The 20198-nt window shown below is 36.8% G+C and overlaps 1 protein-coding gene across 1 annotated transcript in view; it reads right to left on the bottom strand.

The window, feature by feature from the left end:
- Positions 1-17205: 17205 nt before the first annotated feature.
- FAM241A (family with sequence similarity 241 member A) overlaps positions 17206-20198 on the bottom strand; it is a 40218-nt gene continuing 37225 nt past the window's right edge. Inside the window, exon 2 of the mRNA XM_081484934.1 lies at positions 17206-19401. Within this exon, the coding sequence (XP_081341060.1) occupies positions 19156-19401 (246 nt within the window). The 3' untranslated portion in view covers positions 17206-19155. The remainder of the gene's footprint in view (positions 19402-20198) is intronic.

The raw sequence follows: 20198 nt of genomic DNA, 5'->3' as shown, positions 1-20198 counted from the left end.
AAAAGTATTTCACAAAATTTAACATCTGTTATAAAAATTTTCAGCAAACTAGGAAAAGAAAGAAACTTTCTCAACTTGATAAAGAAACTCTATAAAATACCTGCAGCTATAATCATACTTGATGATGATAGAATTAATACTTTATTGCTAAGATTAAAAACCAGGCAAGGATGTCAGCTTTCACCATTTCTATTAAACTGGAAATTCTAGACAGTGAAGTAGACAAGAGAGAGAGAAATCATATATATACAGATTGGTGATAGTCAATCCTTGTCTTTACTCAAAGATGACATGAACTTGTAGATAGAAAATCTGAATGAATCTACAAAAGAATACTAATGTCAGTAAGTGAATTTAGCAGAATTTCAGGATATAAGGTCAATACACAAAAATCAACCGTATTTCTGTATGTACCATAACAAGCAATTGGAAGTGTAATAAAAATATGCTGTTTACTAAAGTGACAGAAATTATGACATATTTATGGATAAATCTAAATATACTTTATTTTTCTTTCCATCTTCTATCCCTAATCCCATTCCCTCTCCTTCATAAACATTAGAACTAATGCATATATGTCCTTTCAAAATGCATATATGTCCTTTCAATATACCTTCTTGATACTTATTTAGAGATATATGTACCATTGAAAAGTACACAGTGGTTTTTGTGTGTGTGTTAACCCTTTTTATGTGATTAGGATAATGCTAAGTCCCATCAATCCAATCCTGGCATTTCATGATCTGACCTAGAGTACACAGTGAGTTCTGACAACTCAAAGTTTACAAAAACAAACAAAACAAAACAAAAAGAAATTCAAGAAGTAACTGAGAATTGTTCTATTGGAGGAAATATCCCTATATTTGTTATTTTGTTTCTATTGTACCCCTAGAAGGTAATTGTTTTATATTTTTCTTACAATTAAACAATTTCAAAAAGTCCTATTTTAGTCCTGTATAAAGAAGCGACTGATACAAAATTTTGGCTTCTTCCTTTTTTCCCATTTTAAAGTGAGAGCCTGGATTAAGTTCTCAGGATTGCCTGCCTGAGAATAGTACAGAAATACTCAGGAATATCTCTGTAATACACTTAGTAAGAGCTGCCACCTGCTGGCAAAAAATAAAATAACACATTCACTAGGCCTTTTTTCTTTTTGAATGGGATTGAATTTGTGATCAATACTCATTTTTTTCTTTATTTATTAATAAAATAATCTAGCTCCTTCTTTCTCCTACTGCTTTACTAGTCTTTCCTGATTTTTCCTTGTTGATAGTTTTCTTAATTCCCATTGTTTTCACTTGTTCTTTCGACAACTTCATCTTCTTCACCTCCCTTATTCAACAATCTTCCATCCTAAAAGACACACGTGAAAAGATTTCTAAAAAATAATGGTTGGACTTAGAAATTCAACTTTATATTATTTAATATGTACATAACCATAAGTCTTGCCATGTGTAAAACATTATTTATCTCAGATTTTAGCCTCCAAAGATTAGGAGTGCTTATTTAACTGAATTTTTTCTTCTTTCTTCCATGAATTATTTTTTAAGTTATGGATTTAGCTTTAGGAAATATCAATTGAGAGTGAATTTCACATAAAATCATGAACTTATTTTATCATTTCTCTTAATTCCTGGATTTTTCTGAGCTTGACTTGCCATCATTAATTTTTCCTCAAAACTTTTTTGTGCTTGAGGCTATTTTTCTTTAAGTCTTACCCATTAGATCACAATTAACTGAGATTCAGTATGATGTTACATTGACTGGATTTAAATATTCTAGTATCATTTGCTTTTATTTGTTCTTGAAAGGAAATAGCTTACTTTCTAATAAGGATAAAAATAATTTACTTAGGACATAAAAATTGTACTTTTAAATATTTAACTGAAGTATTGGTAGTCTGACTTAGTCACTTTATGCTTTGCTATGCTGAATTAATAGATTAATCCTCAGACTTTAGTGACTTAACACAATAAATATTTACTTTGCATTCACAACATAGTTCAATAATGATTGAGATATCTTCTTATAGATTTGGAATATGTACTATTCAAAGTTGCTTTGGGAGAGGAAAGAGGGCTTGAAAAGGCAACTCAACTTTTAACAATCTCATCTCAGCATGACTATTACATTCATCACTTCTCACAATGTATTGACTAGAACTTGATATATGGCCCCAACCTGACTATAGGGAATGCTATGACATGAGCAGAAGCGCATGCATAATTGATGATGATGAATAGTCTCTGTCACATTGCTTTTGCCTTGAATTTCTTTTGATTCATGAAATAGAGAAAAAGAATTTCAAACAAAAGAATTAGAATCCTTATACAGAACTTCCAAAATTAGTCAAGTGAAATTTGGAGCCAGATTAACATAACATGAGCTTTATTTATAATGCATTAACTACATACTCTCTTTGTGCAAAGATGGGCACAATAAAGGACAGAAATGGCAAGGACCTAACAGAGGCAAGAGATTAGGAAGACGTGGCAAGAAAACACAGAAGAACTACACAAAAAAGGTCTTAATGACCTGGATAACCACGGTGGTGTGATCGTTCACCTAGAGCAGACATCCTGGAGTGTGAAGTCAAGTGGGCCTTAGGAAGCACTGCTATGAACAAAGCTAAAGGAGGTGATGGAATTTCAGCTTAGCTTTTGAAAAATCCTAAAAGATGATGCTGTTAAAGTCAATATGCCAGCATATTGGAAAACTCAGCAGTGGCCACAGGACTGGAAAAGGTCAGTTTTCTTTCCAATCCCAAAGAAAGACAATGCCAAAGAATGTTCAAACTACTGTACAATTGAACTCATTTCACATGCCAGCAAGGTAATGCTCCAAATCCTTCAAGCTAGGCTTCAACAGTTCATGAACCAACAACTTCCAGATGTACAAGCTGGGTTTAGAAAAGCAGAGGAACCCGAGATCAAACTGTCAACATTCGTTGGACCATAGAAAAAGCATGGGGATTCCAAAAAACTTCTGCTTCATTAATTATGCTGAAACCTTTGACTGTGTGGATCAAAACAATCTGTGGAAAATTCTTAAAGGGATGGGAATACCAGACCACCTTACCTGTCTCCTGAAAGACCTGTATGCAGGTCAAGAAGCAACAGTTAGAACCAGACATGGAACAATGGACTGGTTCCAAATTGGGAAAGGGGTATGTCAAGACTGTATATTGTTACCCTGCTTATTTAACTTCTATGCAGAGTACATGATGTGAAATGCCAGGCTGGATGAAGCACAAGCTGGAATCAAGATTGCCGGGAGAAATATCAATAACCTCAGATATGCAGATGACACCATTCTAATGGCAGAAAGTGAAGAGGAACTAAAGAGCCTCTTGATGAAAGTGAAAGAGGAGAGTGAAAAAGCTGGCTTAAAAGTCAACATTCATAAAACTAATATCATGACGTCTGGTCCCATCACTTCACGGTGAATAGAAGGGGAAAAAGTGGAAACAGAGACAGATTTCTTTTTATTGGGCTCCAAAATCACTGTGGATGGTGACTTCAGCCATGAAATTAAAAGACCCTTGCTCTTTGAAGGAAAAGCTATGACAAATCTGGACAGCATATTAAAAAGCAGAGACATCACTTTGCTGATAAAGGTCCATATAGTCAAAGCTGTGGTTTTTCCAGTAGTCATGTATGGATGTGAGAGTTGGACCATAAAGAAAGCTGAGTGCCAAAGAATTGATGTTTTTGAACTGTGGTGCTGGAGAAGACTCTTGAGAGTCCCTTGGACTGCAAGGAGAGCAAACCAACCAACCCTAAAGGAAATCAACCCTGAATATTCATTGGAAGGACTGATGCTGAAGCTGAAGCTCCAAAATTTGGACACTTGATGTGAAGAGCTGACTCAATGGAAAAGACCCTGAAGCCGGGTAAGATTAAGGGCAAGAGGAGAAGGGGGCAACAGAGGATGAGATGGTTGGATGGCGTCACTGACTCAATGGACATAAGTTTGAGAAAACTTCTGGAGATAGTGAAGGACAGGAAGCCTGGTGTGTTGCAGTTCATGGGGCTGCAAAGAGTCAGACGTGTCTTAGTGACTAAACAACAACAATGCAAACAGTTGAACAAAATAACTGTATAAACATTATGTTCAAAGTACAGTGCTAAGAAGTTCTCAGTTCAGATGGTTTTCAGTGTTACAACTGACCTTTCTGTGACATTAAGCTCATTTCCCAACAACCAATTATGACGTTGGCTTTGGAGCACTTTGGGGCTGCTTGGACCAGGTGCAGTGTAAAGCAAACAGCTCAGCGTATGGGCCTTATTATCCTTTTTGTCATCTAAGCATCGCCAAATTTCCCCATCTGTGTTCAGGCCTGATCACTCATGCAGTTTTTATAGTAGCAAGTGAAAACAGTTTGGAAATTTCCATCCTGAAGACCAGTACCTCATGGAAAACTTTGAGAAGCATTTTTTTTATGAGTAAAAACTCAGTTTATTAGCATTCTTGGTATGTATTTTTGCAGCTTTTCTGTTTCATTAAATAGATTATCCTTTGAAGAAATCACTTTTCTGTCAGCCAGGGAGCAGATAGAAGGTAGAAAAATGTAATGCAAGAAATGCATAAATTAGCATAGATTAAAAACAATAGCCTTTTGTTTTTAGTGGACATGGACTGTGTTGTAGAAAATAAACTAAGCAAAAATGATTAAGTAAAAACACACCTACCACTCAGAGGTCACCACTGTTAACACCTTACTATGTCTTCTGGAAAATGTATGTAAAAATTAAATAAATATAATAAATATTCATAATAAATTATATATAGAATATATAACCATAACCCAATTAATTTAAATTTAATATTTAACTAGGGTCAAGATGCTTTTTAAACCTTATCCGATAATGTCTTATCCCTTTGAGTGCTTAAACTGACACTGACAAACAAGAAAACCCAGGCTTCCTTGAGGGCAGGAGTGAAGAACAGATTGCAAGCAAAATTCCTTTTTCGCCTGTTCAGCGTACAGATCGTCTCCATAATCGTCAATGTATAGTTAGAGTCGCTGACTCTATACTTCTCAAAGTTTTTGCAAAAGCTGGTAGAGAGTATACTGAAGATATTCAGGCAGAAATAGTTTCAAATTCTCATAAAGCACAGATAGCTTCATGAGTAGAACAGGTGTTGCTGTCACAAGCAGTTATCAAACCCGGTAAAGCCTTACACTGTAGAGAGTACCCAGCAGCTGTTATCCTCCCCTGGGAGGGCCTCTTGGTGCAGATATATTGAGGATGCCCCCACAGGTAGTCGTGAGTGCAAAAGGAGGTTGCCAGGCTGCAGGACCCATCCCTGCATCCTTCCTCTCTGGGTTCCTTCAGGCCACGGAGTCATATCAATATGAACCTGGGAGGTCTCTCTGGAAAGGCTTTTAAATATATTTCTAGTCTAGGAACTCTCTTCTGGGCAAGCTCTGAGATTCAGGCTGTTCTTTGGGGGTTGGTGGGGGAAGGAGATGATGTTCCAGTTTGCTGTGTCCTGAGGTCACGATTCTTGACCGGGGTGAGGCTCTTCAGGACCTCTGAGCCAGCAGACTCTGACACAGTTGCAGTGTGTCCACTTTCAGGGCCTTCTGGAGGTATACCCCACACACAGCAGGAACCTCTAGAAGTACAGGAGTATATGTCAAACCCAAAGGCTCTCTTGGGCATGAGCTCATTGCTTTGTATTAGGACATTTAGATTCCTATTCCCTTCCCCTGGAAACTTATTAAACATTAATCAAATACATGGAAAGTAACGAATCAATGAATTTTCAAAGAAGAGTGAATTATTGTGAATTTTGTATTGCTGCTATAAAATAATACATAGAAAGAAGAGGATGAAAGGAGAAGTCATTAGGAACTCATGTTGTCTGATAACACAAATTACATTTATAGTAAAGGGGATAAATACACAGTTACTGACATGACTAAGGATTTAGTAGAATGTGTTAAATTGCTTTTTTTAAAACAAGCTTTTTTAAAAAGTTTATTTTTAATTGGAGGATAATTGCTTTACAATGTTGTGTCAGTATCTGCCATACAACAACATGAATCAGCCATAAGTGTACATATACACCCTCCCTTTAGAGCCTCCCTCCCAGTTTCCTGCGTCCCACCCTAAAACAAACTTTTAATTTTAGAATAGTTTGAAATTTATGGAAAAGTTTCAAAGAGTATGCATAGGGTTCCTTTATATCCAGTATCCAGTTTCTCCTAGTAAAATCTTATATTTATAGTATAGTTCATTTGTCACAACTAATGAACCAATATCGATACATTATTATTAATTGAAGTACATATATTATTCAGAATTCCTTGGTTTTATTTACCTAATGTTCTTTTTCTTTCACAATCCTTTCCAAGATACCACATTATATTCAATAATCATGTCTCGTTAGCCTCCACTTGTCTGGAAGAGTTACTCAGAATTTCCTTGTTCTTGATGACCTCGACAGGTGTGAGGAGTACCAGTCAGATATGTTCTAGAACGATCCTCAATCTGAATTTTTCAAATATTTTCCCCATGATTAGCATGGAGATACAGTGTCTTGAGAGGAAGACCTCAGAAACAAAGGTGTACTAGTGTACTGGTTACCACTGGGGTGTTGCTACTTCTGGGTGCTCACAGTTTGGAAATATGTGAGTCTATGAAATAAACTGACAATGGGCAGACTAACAGGATAAAGGTATATAAATTCATTAAACTTTAATATTTCACACACAGAAAATAAAATTGAATACCCTCACCCCCAAATTGGTGAGATTTGAGAACTTACATACCATCTTAATTGGGGTTCCCCAGCAGGTAAAGAATCTGCCTGCAATGCAGGAGACACGGGAGATGTGGGCTTGATCTCTGGGTTGGGAAGATGCCCTGGAGGAGGAAATGGCAACCCACTCCAGTACTCTTGACTGAAAAATCCCATGGACAGAGGAGCCTGGCGGGCCACAGTCCAGAGTCACAAAGAGTCGGACACGACTGGACAGGACTGAGCAACTAAGCATGAGCATGATGCCACCTTAATAGGGGGAGGGGATGTAGGCAGTTTAGGAAATGATTTTCAGGGACAGTGAATGGGCTTTTAGAAGAACAGATGGGACATATTGTATGGTGGTTTGTGACAAAGTTTGTCTGGCTCTCGGGTCCACTAGTCTGATAGGAGTCAGTGTTCCCTGGTTGATGAAACTCCTGTCAAGGGAATTTACGACAACTGAGTTCCTTTTAGAGGATCTGTCTTTAGGCAGATAAGGGGAGTTCAGAGAAAACTTCCTTAGCATTGGCTGCTTTTTAAGTGCTTTCAGCTCAAAATAATCAATGTGCACAGTGATATATTTTAGGGGTAGCATGACCTGAACTCTCTCAACAGTAACCCCTTGTATATACTCATATCTATACTTATTTATTTATCTGTTTATTTATCTTTATCTGTTTTTATTCATCTGTATTTATATTAGGCTAAAACATGAGTTCATGCTGATGATGTTCCTTGTTCCATAAAGAAAAAAGTTGGCAGCAGATGGTGCCTCACAGAAAGTTCCCTTTTAGTCTTGCTCTGATTATATGTGCCAAATCTACTAAAAAAAATCATTGTCCATTCTCTAGGCCTCCTCTGAAGATTAATCTAATCTTGAAATGCAGTCTGCATTGAAAAACATGGTTCTAGGAGGCACAAAGCTCTGCACAGAACTGGAAGCACGGTCAGCGTTAGAAGAAATAGAGAAGTCGGGCAGGTGATGCAACAACCCTGCTCTTTGACTGGATGGTAGTGAAGAGATTAAATATGACATTTCTGACAGGCCTTGATGAAGAGAGAAGTGACTCATGTGGTAAAGAGGTCATGTTAATAGCAGTTTGTCTTTGGCAGAGACGAGACAGCAGCACCTAGCTCTAGTAAGTGGTATCAGTAAAGCATCTGAAATTTAAAACAAGTATTAATGTTCAAGTCTGTTTATGTCTAACTCTTTCTGCATTACAAAAATAATGTCTTCTTTGTTAGCATAGGTCTTTTGCCAAGTTGGTAGAAAAAACCCATGACTTGGGTGTCAGTGATATGGCAGGAAAGGAAAAGCTCATTATCTTTCCATTACAGAGGGAGAAAACTGTGGTGGTCAGGTAGCTAGGCATGCAGCTCTCAAGAAATGTTTCTTCCAAGTTGAAAAAGGAAGAAATGCCCGAGGAGAGCTGTATTTTGCCAACATAAGCTCTATCTGAGCATCTTATAAAAATATCTGAAAGCGTAAACTGACAGTTAAGGAAAATGTGGGAGAACCAGTTTTGAAATACACTAGGAGATGGCACTAAAGATATGCCATAATTTATTATAAAACATTCATAGCCATAAATGTCTGATTTGAGGAACGTTCACTTTTCAGGGAGGGAGAATGACTTAAAAGAAAAGGAAATAGGAAAGAGAAACCCAGGAGGGAATACTGCAGCTGAAGATCTACAATAAAAAAGTTAAGATCATAATAAGCCTTTAGTGTGTTTTTACCGACTAAATAGATAAGACTTTACGAACAAATTAATAATACTCTTTTAAGCATTGTATACTAATAATCTTTACTGGCTTCTACTATCCTGTGCACAGAATGTATCCATATATACTGGCATGTACTAGTTTTCTTATGTGAGAGTGTGTGTTTAGTTGCTGAGTCATGTCCAGCTCTTTGCGACCCTATGCACTGTAGCTGACCAAGCTCCTCTGTCCATGGAATTTTCCAGACAAGAATACTGGAACAGGCTGCCATTTCCTCCTCTAGGTGATCCTCTTGACTCAGGGATCGAACCTGCGTCTGCTATGTCTCCTGCATTGGCAGGTGGATTCTTTATCACTGAGCCACCTGGGAAGCATGTGAGGGTACTAGGGTTCAGTTATATGTATCTTGGTGACAGCATTCCTGGTGCACATTGAAAACATAATATAACATATAAACCCCAACAGATTAATCTGAAATTTCTTTGTAATCAAAGCAAGATACTGTTTGCAATTCTATAAACTATAAAAAACTTCCCTGGAAGCTCAGATGGTAAAGAATCTGCCTGCAATGCAGGAGACCTGGCTTTGATCCCTGGGTTGGGAAGATCCCCTGGAGAAGGAAATCACTCCCCACGCCCGTATTATTGCCTGGAGAATTCCATGGACAGAGGAGCCTGGCAGGCTACAGTCCCTGGAGTCGCAAAAACGACTGAGCAACTAACACTTTCACTTCACCTGGCCTATGCTGCTGCTGCTAAGTCGCTTCAGTGGTGTCCAACTCTGTGCGACCCCATAGACAGCAGCCCATCAGGCCCCGCTGTCCCTGGGATTCTCCAGGCAAGAATACTGGAGTGGGGTGCCATTTCCTTCTCCAGTGCATGAAAAGGAAAAGTGAAAGTGAAGTCACTCTGTCATGTCCGACTCTTAGCGACCCCATGGACTGTGCAATGGAGTAAAACTTAGAGAAGTATTTTTAGAACTGATTTTGTTTTGTAAACTCTTCAAATCCACAGCAGACCTGTGTATGCTCTAGTGGGTGTGTTTCTGTACCTAAGTTTACGAAGGCAAAGGCGCACATAAAATGTATGGTATTGCAGTAAATAGGTGTTTAGAGAAAATGACATCTCATTAAGGAAGGTGTGGTTGCACAGAGCATATTTTATTTCTATTCAAGTCTTTGTGTTCTTTACTTCTTTTTTTTTTTAATTCCTTATTTTTATGATCGTTTTGATTCATGAAGCACTAATAGTTGAAGTTAATAAGACAATTTGCAAAAGATTTTGATCATGAGGAATTGTGAATCATAGCAGTGTAACAGAATTCCCTTGTATTTAGCTATCTTTTGGCAACAATAAAATACTCATTTTTTTATGGCTCCAATTATATCCATGGATAGTGAAGAATGTCCTCTCTTATATGTGGATGTTTATATTTAGTGACTAGCATTTAATGAAAGCTTGCTGTATATAAGGTACTATGATAAGATATGCAATAATTTATTCAGTCTTACATAAAGTTACCCCATTTTACAGAGGAGAATCTTGGAGTTTAAAGAGATGTGGTTATGACTTACACAGATTGTACAGTTAGTAAATGCAGAACCAAGTCTTAAATTCAGGTCTAACATAAAGAGATCATTCTGAAAGTTTGTACGTTGTTCTAATATATTTTTCTATAACCAAAGGGGGAAATCATGCCTAAACAATGTTATAGTTTTAGTATATAACTGGCTTGGGGCCACTGTGTTGCTTGATCTTGCTCACTCCTAAAATTCCAGGGATAAAAATAGTAAGTAAAAGTACTCTTAGGGGTACCTCAAATATTCTGAGCCAAGACTGGAGAAAGTTCATGCCTACTGAATTACCATATTTGGCTGCTGATACCTTTTGTGCTTAAAATAAATAGAAAAGCCCTGATTAGGGCCAAATCTCCAAGTCATAAATCAGTTGCAGCAGTGTGCTGGGGGCAAGGGGAATATAGTTTCTTTACAAGTGAGTTCTGCTCTACCATTGGAAATCTTATTTTCAACTTGCTCCAAAAGTTTGAGGATTAAAATTGCTTTAACTTGAGAAAGGGGCCAGAAAGCACAAAGCACTTACTTACATCTAGGCTTAAACTTACCCAGCTCCCAAGACACGCCCTGATGGTTTGTCCTGATGTCTTGTGAGGCACTACCTGAGGGACTTATTAGCATAAATTTTGGTGTAAGCAGTTACGTATACAAAATTTCATGGATTTCCTATTCCTGATTTTAAGTAACGAGCTTTTCTGTCAATCATCTGTTCACCTGTTCATAACAACCTCGAGCCTTTTCTGAATTCTGGGCATACTGTTTAGTCAACTAAAACTTTGTCATAATCTAACAGCCAAATCTCATAACAGAAGCAGGCAACACAACAGACTTGTTTAGTCGCTATGTTGTGTTCGATTCTTGCAACCCCATGGACTGGAGCCCACCAGGCTCCTCTGTGCATGGGATTTCCCAGGCAAGAATAATACTAGAATGGGTTGCCCTTTCTTTCTCCCAGGGATCATCCTGATCCAGGGATTGAACCCATGTCTCCTGTTTTGGCAGGGAGATTCTTTACACTGAGCCACCTGGGAAGCCCCGATTTTAAATTTTTAAAAGTATCTTGACCAATGAGTTTGATTTAAGTTAGTCATTTTCATACTGTACTCTGAAGAGTCGGGTTATGGAAGATGAGGTGAGAAAGGAAGGGAGTGTATGTGTATGCTGTGTGTGCTGCTCAGATCCTTCCTTTAGAACCAAAGTTCTGAAGAACCAGTCTTCTCTGAGGACTGCTAGAATGCTGCTAGCTGACCACCCCCAGCTATCAGTCCTCTCTGCCAGTTACTTCTGGCTGAAGAGAGCTCCCTTGTCCCAACTACAGGTCAATCCTGAAGGATCGTTCCTGTTTGAGAATACCTACTGGAGTCACTGAGGCCTCGCTCTGACTGTACTGACCTGCCCCATCCTGCTTCTTTTACTCGCTTAATAGGATCTTACTCCAGAGCGCTCCCTAGTAAATTTCCTGCTTACTAACTTCCCAGGGAACTGGGGCCTACAGCAAAATCAACTAAAACAGCTCTGCTTTTATCATTTATGTTTATGTAGATAAGCTCAGCTTTATTATAATCACTTATATATTTATAGTCCCCTCAAAGCAAAACAAACTAAAACCTTTGAAAGCCACTGGTCTAGGGAGAGCAGAAGATGGCGGAGGAATAGGACGGGGAGACCACTCTCTCCTCCACAAATTTATCGAAAGAACATCTGAACGCTGACCAAACTTCACAAAACTACTTCTGAAGGCTGGCTGAGGACGTCAGGCTTTCACAAAAACTGAAAGCCACTGGTCTAACAATTAAACAATGTTATATTAAACCTTATATGAAAAATCATCATTATGGTTTTGTGCAGGATTAATTTAGGTTAATCTTTACAAACCAACGTCTAAGTGTTTTCCTTTCATAATTGTTTCTTCTTCACTTTATTTGTATGGTGTGTTTACACATATACTGTTGTGCCTTTTAAAGCTGAAAATACATTAAATGACAGTCATGAATATTTTTGATATATATGTAAAACCAGGAAAATACAGACCAGAGAAGGGCATTCTGTAGATGGCACATAGTCTCAAATATTGAGTTTTTATATATCTCATTCCCCCCTCCCACAGAAACAATTCTGAAGATTTTGTTTTGAACCAACTATGGTATAAATAAGTATACTGTATGTAGAATTTTAATTCTTTCCTTAAAAAAAATCTCACATTAAAAAATATACCATCAACTAGCCTCTTGTAATATAGGGGTAAACCCATAACAAAAAAGGTTGATGGTCTTGTGGTAAAAATCACTGTATTCTAGCAAAGAAATTTCCAGCTGATGAAGTCAATGAAAGGTTAAGTGACTGAACTTTAACTGCTGAAAAAATAACAATTCAAATTTAATAAGCATTTGAATGACCAAGTTTTGGATCTTAGCTGGCTTCTGCTGAGCTCATTCAATAATTTAAAAGGAGAAATACAGTTTGGCTCATTTAGATCTGGATTTTCCCAGTACTCTATTGTCTGGGAAGCTGTACATCCATCAGGCTTTGGCTTTTTGCTCCAGCAATAAGGATGAGGAAAACACGCTCTTTTTATTCTCAGGTGACTATACCCAAACTTGATGTGGCAGTAATTAACTGACAAGCAGAAAACAATATAAGGAGTCAGAAGGGAGACTCAAAATGCAGGGCTGTGAAAGAGTATTATTTATTAGAAGGAATAACAAAGTATTTTATATAGATGTTATTTAACATATATAATCTGAGCAGCTAGGTCACTCTAGTTGTGAATTTATTCAGGAGCCTAAAATACCAAGCTTAGATACTTGAGAATTCCTGCTCATATTTCTGAGATTTCTAAAAATTAAAGTTTAGTAAATAAAGATCTATTGAAAAATCCTGGAAAAATATGAAATTTAGGTAGCATGAGTTACCATTTGCATTCTGGAGAAATAGTGATTTAATCAAGCACAACACTGAAAATACATTTTTCTTCTAAAAATGTAAGTATATAGTAGCAATACCGTATATGCATGCAAAAAACAGCAATATTCTTCCACTGAAAGTGAATAAACTTTATAAGTGATAACATATAAATCAATCCATGCTCTTTATGCAAATAGGGTATATTTTTGGAGTCAAAAAACTTTAAAGTACAACCAACTCTAGGTCTTCTTTGTGAATACCCTCTAGGGAGAATATGAATAAATGAAGTTTATTTATTTATTTGACGAAGATTTTGAGCATATACTGTATGCCAGTCATTGTGTCTGGTGATGCAATTATGAACATGATAGACATGTCTCTGCCTGTGAAGCCTATTGTTTAATGGAAGAAGCTGACCATAAACTTTTACAATATAACCTGACAAATGGTGAACAGGGGAAACACAGGGTGCTCTGAAAGTACAGGAAGTACCAAAGTGAAAGTGAAAGTCGCTCAGTCGTGTCCGACTCTTTGCGACCCCATCGACTATACAGTCCGTCGAATTATCCAGAATACTGGAGTGTATAGCCGTTCCCTTCTCCAGGGGATCTTCCCAAACCAGATCTCCTGCATTGCAGGTGGATTCTTTACCATCTGAGCCACAAGGGAAGTCCAAGAATACCGCAGTGGGTAGCCTGTCCCTGCTCCAGCGGATCTTCCTGACACAGGAATCGAATCGGGGTCTCCTGCATTGCAGGCAGATTCTTCACCAACTGAGCTATCAGGGAAGCCCTATAAAATACCAAAACTGGATTTAAAAGAGGCAGAGAAAATTTCCCCAGGGGACACAATATCTAAATAAGCCTTAAAGATGTGGATGTGCTGGTCAATTTGGTGTGGAGGAGCTAAAGAAAGAAGGTAAAAGTTTTGGAAGAAAGAAAGTACAGCCCTCAACTGAAGACACAATCAGTATAGTGAGACTTGGGAAGGGAAGGCACATAAGAACCAGTTCACGGAGGGTTCATGAAACCTATACTAAGGACTAAGCATTTTGTCATAATGGTAATAGGAAGTCATTGAAAAGATTTAGGCCAAGGACATAAGTCACATTTTAGAAAAATTATTCTGATTATAACATGGAAAAATGAAGGCAGAGATCAGTGAGGATTCTAAGATAGCAATCTGCGGATGGCAGTATGGACTAGGTTAGTGATAGTGTGAATGGAGAGAAGTGGGAAGATTAAAGATATTTTTAGGAGGTAAAAGAACAAGGTGAAAGAGTGATAGGTTACATGTGGGCTGTGTAGGAGAATCGTGTCATTTGCTAAGACTAGAAACACAGGAAGAAGAAAATGTTTGGGAAAAAGATGCTGAGTTCCTTTTCTGGACATGTTAAATTTTGGGAACTAAGGGATAAGCAAGAACAGATGTTGCGCAAGCAGTTGAATGTATGAATCTGATATTCTGCATAGAACTCTCTGAAATGGATAGGCAGACTGGAGAGCTGTTAGTATGAAATGGTAACTGAAGCCATGGGAGCAGTGGTATTGCCCAAGGTGATGTGTAGACCGATGAAAGAACAGTCTGGAACATCAAAAATTAAGAGTTGGGCAGAGAAACTGTTATTGTTCAGTCACTAAGTCGTGTCCAACTCTTTTCGTCACCATGGACTGCAGCACACCAGTTTTCCTTGTCCTTCACTATCTCCCTGAGTTTGCTCAAACTCATGTCCATTGTGTCAATGATGCCATCCAGCCATCTCATTCTCTGTCACCCCTTTCTCCTCTTGCCTTCCATCTTTCCCAGCATCAGGGTCTTTTCTAATGAGTCAGCTCTTCCCATCAGATGGCTGATGGATTGGAGTTTCAGCTTCAGCATCAGTCCTTCCAATGAATATTCAGGGTTGACTTCCCTTAAGATTGACTGGTTTGATCTCCTTGCAGTTCAAGGGACTCTCAAGAGTCTTCTCCAACACCACAGTTCAAAAGCATCAATTCTTTGGCACTCAGCCTTCTTTATGGTCCAACTCTCACCATCTGTATATGACTACTGGAAAGACCATAGCTTTGACTATACAGACCTTTGCTGGCAAATTGATGTTTCTGCTTTTTAACACACTGTTTAGGTTTGTCATAGCTTTCCTTCCAAGGAGCAAGTGTATTCTAATTTCATGGCTGCAGTCACCATCTGCAGTGATTTTTTGGAGCCCAAGAAAATAAAATTAGTCTCTGTTTCCATTTTTTCCCCATCTATTTGCCATGAAATGATGAGACCAGATGTCATGATCTTAGTTTTCTGAACGTTGAGTTTTAAACCAGCCGTTTCACTCTCCTCTTTCACTTTCATCAAGAGGTTCTTTAGTTCCTCTTCACTTTCTGCCATCAGAGTGGTATCATCTGCATATCTGAGGTTGTTGTTATTTCTCCTTGCAATCTTGATTCCAGCTTGTGCTTCATCCAGCACAGCATTTCGCATGATGTACTCTGCACAGAAGTTAAATAAGCAGGGTGACGATATACAGCCTTGGCGTATTCCTTTCTCAATTTTTAACCAGTTCATTATTCCATGTCTGGTTCTAACTGTTGCTTCTTGAACTGCATACAGGTTTCTCAGGAGACAGCTAAGGTGGTCTGGTATTCCAATCTCTTGAAGAATTTTCCAGTTTGTTGTGATCCACATTGTCAAAGGCTTTAGTGTAGTCAATGAAGTAAATGTTTTTCTGGAATTCCCTTGTTTTTTCTGTGATCCATTGGATGTTGACAATTTGATCTCTGGTTCCTCTGCCTTTTCTAAATCCAGCTTGTACATCTGAAGTTGTTGGTTCACATACTGCTAAAGCCGAGCCTGAAAGATTTTGAGTGTTAACCTTACTAGCATGTGAAATGAACACAACTGTACGACAGAGAAATAGGACTTAGAAAATATTCAGTTCAGCAATAATCCTGAAGCCATAATTTGTACATTAGTTTATATTCTCCTTGGCCAATTCTAGTACTAGAAGTACTACCAGGTATGAAAGTCTGATTTTTTTAAATTCTTCTTTCACTCGGTCAAGCCATTAATTCACAATGAAAACTTCTAAAATAAACTGAAATCAGTAAACATTTGTAAAATAAATAAAATTAATAATTAAAATAATAAATAACTAAAATATGTAATTATATTATAGAATCACTAACCAAACAGCCCTTGATTGCTCAATACCTAGCTTTGATTATTTTCAGCTTAATACTTTACAACAGACCTTATGCTTTAATTTGCCCTCTCTCAGTTCCGTAACTGTTTATTTCGTGATCATTTGGATAGTCTTTAATGGATTGGCATCTTAGTGATAGCCCAGAAAGATTTTCTCTGATCGAAACATGTGATTAAATAGAGATACACTTTGGTCAGAAGACAACTATGGTCCATAGTTCCCACATGGAAAAGATTCAAATGCAATTTTGGATGGGTCTGTGGGGATTTGCCTTGATATGCTTCCTTTATGTTTTGTAAGAGTAAAAATGGAAATGTGGCCTCTAGAGTGGCTAATCAGTGATGTGCTGATGATACATGTTTAACAACTGGCTTCCCACAAAAAAATAGCCCTGATTTGTTGTGTTTGCCAATTTTTATAGTGTAAATACTCCCCTCATATTCAATGTCAGGCTACCAACTTGATGTCACTGAAGGCAAAGAGGGATTAAATGTATACAGTTGGCTTTTGCAAGCCAGTGTAAGCTGGCTTCAGCACCCTAGTGAACTAAGAATGATCTGACTGGTGGCCAGGAATGGAAAAATACCTTGTATATGACAGTTCAGCATATGAGACAACTGAATTCTACAAAACTGAGTTTTTCCTTTAGTGAAAACTGATTTATTCATCTACAGTCAGTTTACTTATAGGTCTTGACCTTTTCCTTTTGAATTGAGGTATGAGTGGTATATACATACACTAATCTAATAATGTAGCACTGTAATTTCTCTTCTCTTTATTCATAGCAATAGTAGTTTCTAAAATTGGCTTGTATCTGAGATTGAAATGATTGAGAATGTTTTTGAATCAATCCCTTATACCATGAACCAAAAAAATGACCAGCTTCTTTTTATTTCAAGATATCAGTATAATTTGTATTCTAATATCTTTCATAAAAGAAAGTATTTTATTTCCATCAAATGAGCAAAGTTTGTTTTTTCCCTATTAAAGCAAATGATTTGTTTGTATGCTCTTCTAGTAATATATGCAGAAAGGATAGCATCAAAATATCTCATTTCTTTATAGAATTTAATATACATCCTATTAACAGCAGTGTACAGATGCATAGTATTTGACAATTAAAAATTACTTTAAAAAATATTTTCAATATTAGGCACTGGTGGAACCAGAGCTATTATTATGCATACCATTTCTTTTTCACATTCCAAAAGGAAATTAAAACTTCTAGTAGTATTACAAAGGAATACACTTTTTAATATTGAATGCAGATATACAAAATCTCATGACTTCTATTAAAAACCCTGCAACTCTACTGCACACGAATAATGACACCTTTTCAAATAACTTGCACTTATGCCAGGTTCATAAAGGTTACTGTTAAAAATATTGCAAACCCAGTAAAAACACAGTGATAGAGTACAAAGTCTTTTTTCAAAGTCAAACTTTAAAAGATCTGTATTTACACAAAGGAATAATATTTTTTAGTGCCCTCTGATTGGTACTGTTGTTCACGATAATCTAATTTTAGAAATCTAAATTGAACATTTTCATTATTTTTCTGCTTCAGGATGGAAGACACTGAGGACATACAGAATAAATTTTAAAAACAGGATTGGGTAAAAACTTTATAAAGTAGAATAGTAAACATTTGACACACTTTAGTTATTGCCCTGCCAAAGATAAAAATAACCCATTGCTCCATCTTCCTCTATTTAACTGAAATTTCTAGATAATTATCTCAACTACCTATCCTTTGTCTACATAGAAAGTTTTTTAGACCAAAGTATAAAGATTTTAGATTTTTTAACAAAATCCAAAATATCAGTAAGCCATTTTTCATTTTCTAAATATGTTTAAAGAAATGCTATTTTTCAATATAAAACCCCAAAGTGTTGAATTAAGACATATTAATAACATGCCTGGCCAATTACTGACTTGACTTTAGCATTAGAGGAATATGATACAATTGGCTGTTGAGTTCCAAATTTAAGCATTTAGTTTTATATTGTAATATTGTACTTTCTAATACAGATATTAAAGAAAATGAGCTTTTTCTTTTAAAAAAAGGAATAATAAAGAATTTCAGCCATAATACAAATAAATTTTGGGGGCAAAATCCATGTCAAGATAGGAAATAGATTTTTAAAATCTTAGACTAATTGCTATAAAAGAATTATAAAAATGTAAATTTCTGAAAAAAATACACTGAAAATGTTTATCTAGGAAAAAATACAAGGAAAATATTCATTACTATGGGGTACAGTCAACTATGGACCTGGCTTATGAGACTTTAAAAATTCACAAAAACGAATTAGCACCAAAATTGTCTAAAACTCCAAATGATATACTGAAGTGATTCCAAGCCCAAGTATTACATTATAAAAAAGTTACATTTAACTTGGGAAGTTCCCCCAGTTATAATAAATATATTTCTTTTCAATCTTTAGAAAATGTGCTAGCTTACTGATTTTCATCAAAATATTAAGGTAGTGTATAGAAGTTGTCATTTACATTAGTTTTGGCTGAGCAGGGACAATGGAAATTCAAGTTATTTCCCAGAAAATATGGATTTATTTGGTTGGGAGAAGTGAGGTGCAATTCTCCAATTAAAATTTTTGCTCCTTGTTTCATCCTTTTTCTTCTAAAATGTTTTATTAGAGCTTTTACAAGATCTATATTGTCTGATTTGAATTTTGTATCCTATCTTCCCTGCTCACTTTTTGGTGTTATTTAAGGTTTGGCATGGGAATAGGAGTATTTAAAAGTGGGCACAGATCACAGTAGTTAAACAAGGGTTATGAATAAGCTACTATATATATTCAACCCTCTTAAAATCGAGTTGAATTTAATTTTAAACAACATCAACTTGCAAATTTAATTGCAAAACAACAACACACAATTTGAAACAAGGCAAACTTTTCAGCCTTTATGTAGTGAAATATATAACTTCACTAATTACATATCTGGCTATCAAATGTCAAACAATAGTTCATTTGGCCATATTTTACTGCTGCACATAAATAATGACAAGGCAAAGAATAGCAACTAGTCCAAGGGCTGGTAGGCCAAGGAACCACAGCATAACCCAAAAGAAAATGACTATTACTGGTTCTACAATTTGTTCTCCAAAATACATCCTTGTGAAGCCCATGTTGATGAGGCTTTTGTTCAGTTCACCAAAAAGTGTTCCCATCTTTTTGTAGTCATCTCCTATAGGCTCTCCAGTGTGGTTTTGTGACTCTTCAATATCCTTTGAAAAACAAAAACAAGACAAAATATAAACATAAAATGAGAAACAGGTGAAGGTCTTTTAAGAGTAACGACCATTTCATTGTTCTTTATCTTCCAGAGTATGTACTGGGCATACTTCTGATAACCATTTGATAATACCTGGGAATGTTCCTTTTGATTGTCACCCAGAACAGCTGTGACTGTGATCACCTTTCAAGAATATGGAAAGCACTGATTTATTGATTTGTGTGGCCTTGACATTGACTGGACACTCAGTTACTAGAACACTGATTTACAAGATGAAGGAGATAGCTGATCATTTCCATTCATTTTCTAGTTCCCTGGAATTGCACAAAACAACTTACTAAGTGAAAAATCACGTTTGTATTGTTCTTATCAATGATTGTGATTACAGAACAACCTTTTTATACCAATCTCCTGTTCTGAGGCAGGCTCTGGATTGCTCTGTCCTGCTAAGTAAGCTTTTTAGTCCACTCCTTTGACACTAAGACTTCAAGGACCCAGCCTCACCTCTCTGGAGCAGAGCTTGCTGCTACTGTTGAGCAGTTCTCAGCTATTATGGCTGTGATCTTTTGATTTTAGCTGGGAAGCTAAGAAGAATTCAGTGTAGGTCCTTGATGTCCTAAATGCTTATTAATCTCATTAGGAGAAACATACAGTTTCCACATAGGAATAATTTTGTATAAGCCTAAAAGTTTACCTAGATATCAGTTCCCCAGAAAATGTCCATGTGTACCCAATTATACATACCAAAAATTATGTACTATTTCTATTACCTCTCAGTCTTACTACAAT

Source organism: Giraffa tippelskirchi, chromosome 1, assembly GCF_054371585.1.
Source record: "Giraffa tippelskirchi isolate mGirTip1 chromosome 1, T2T-mGirTip1v1.2.pri, whole genome shotgun sequence".
Taxonomy (NCBI): Eukaryota; Metazoa; Chordata; class Mammalia; order Artiodactyla; family Giraffidae; genus Giraffa; species Giraffa tippelskirchi.
The sequence above is the reverse complement of the archived record's forward strand: the minus strand, read 5'-3'. Positions and strand labels throughout refer to the sequence as shown.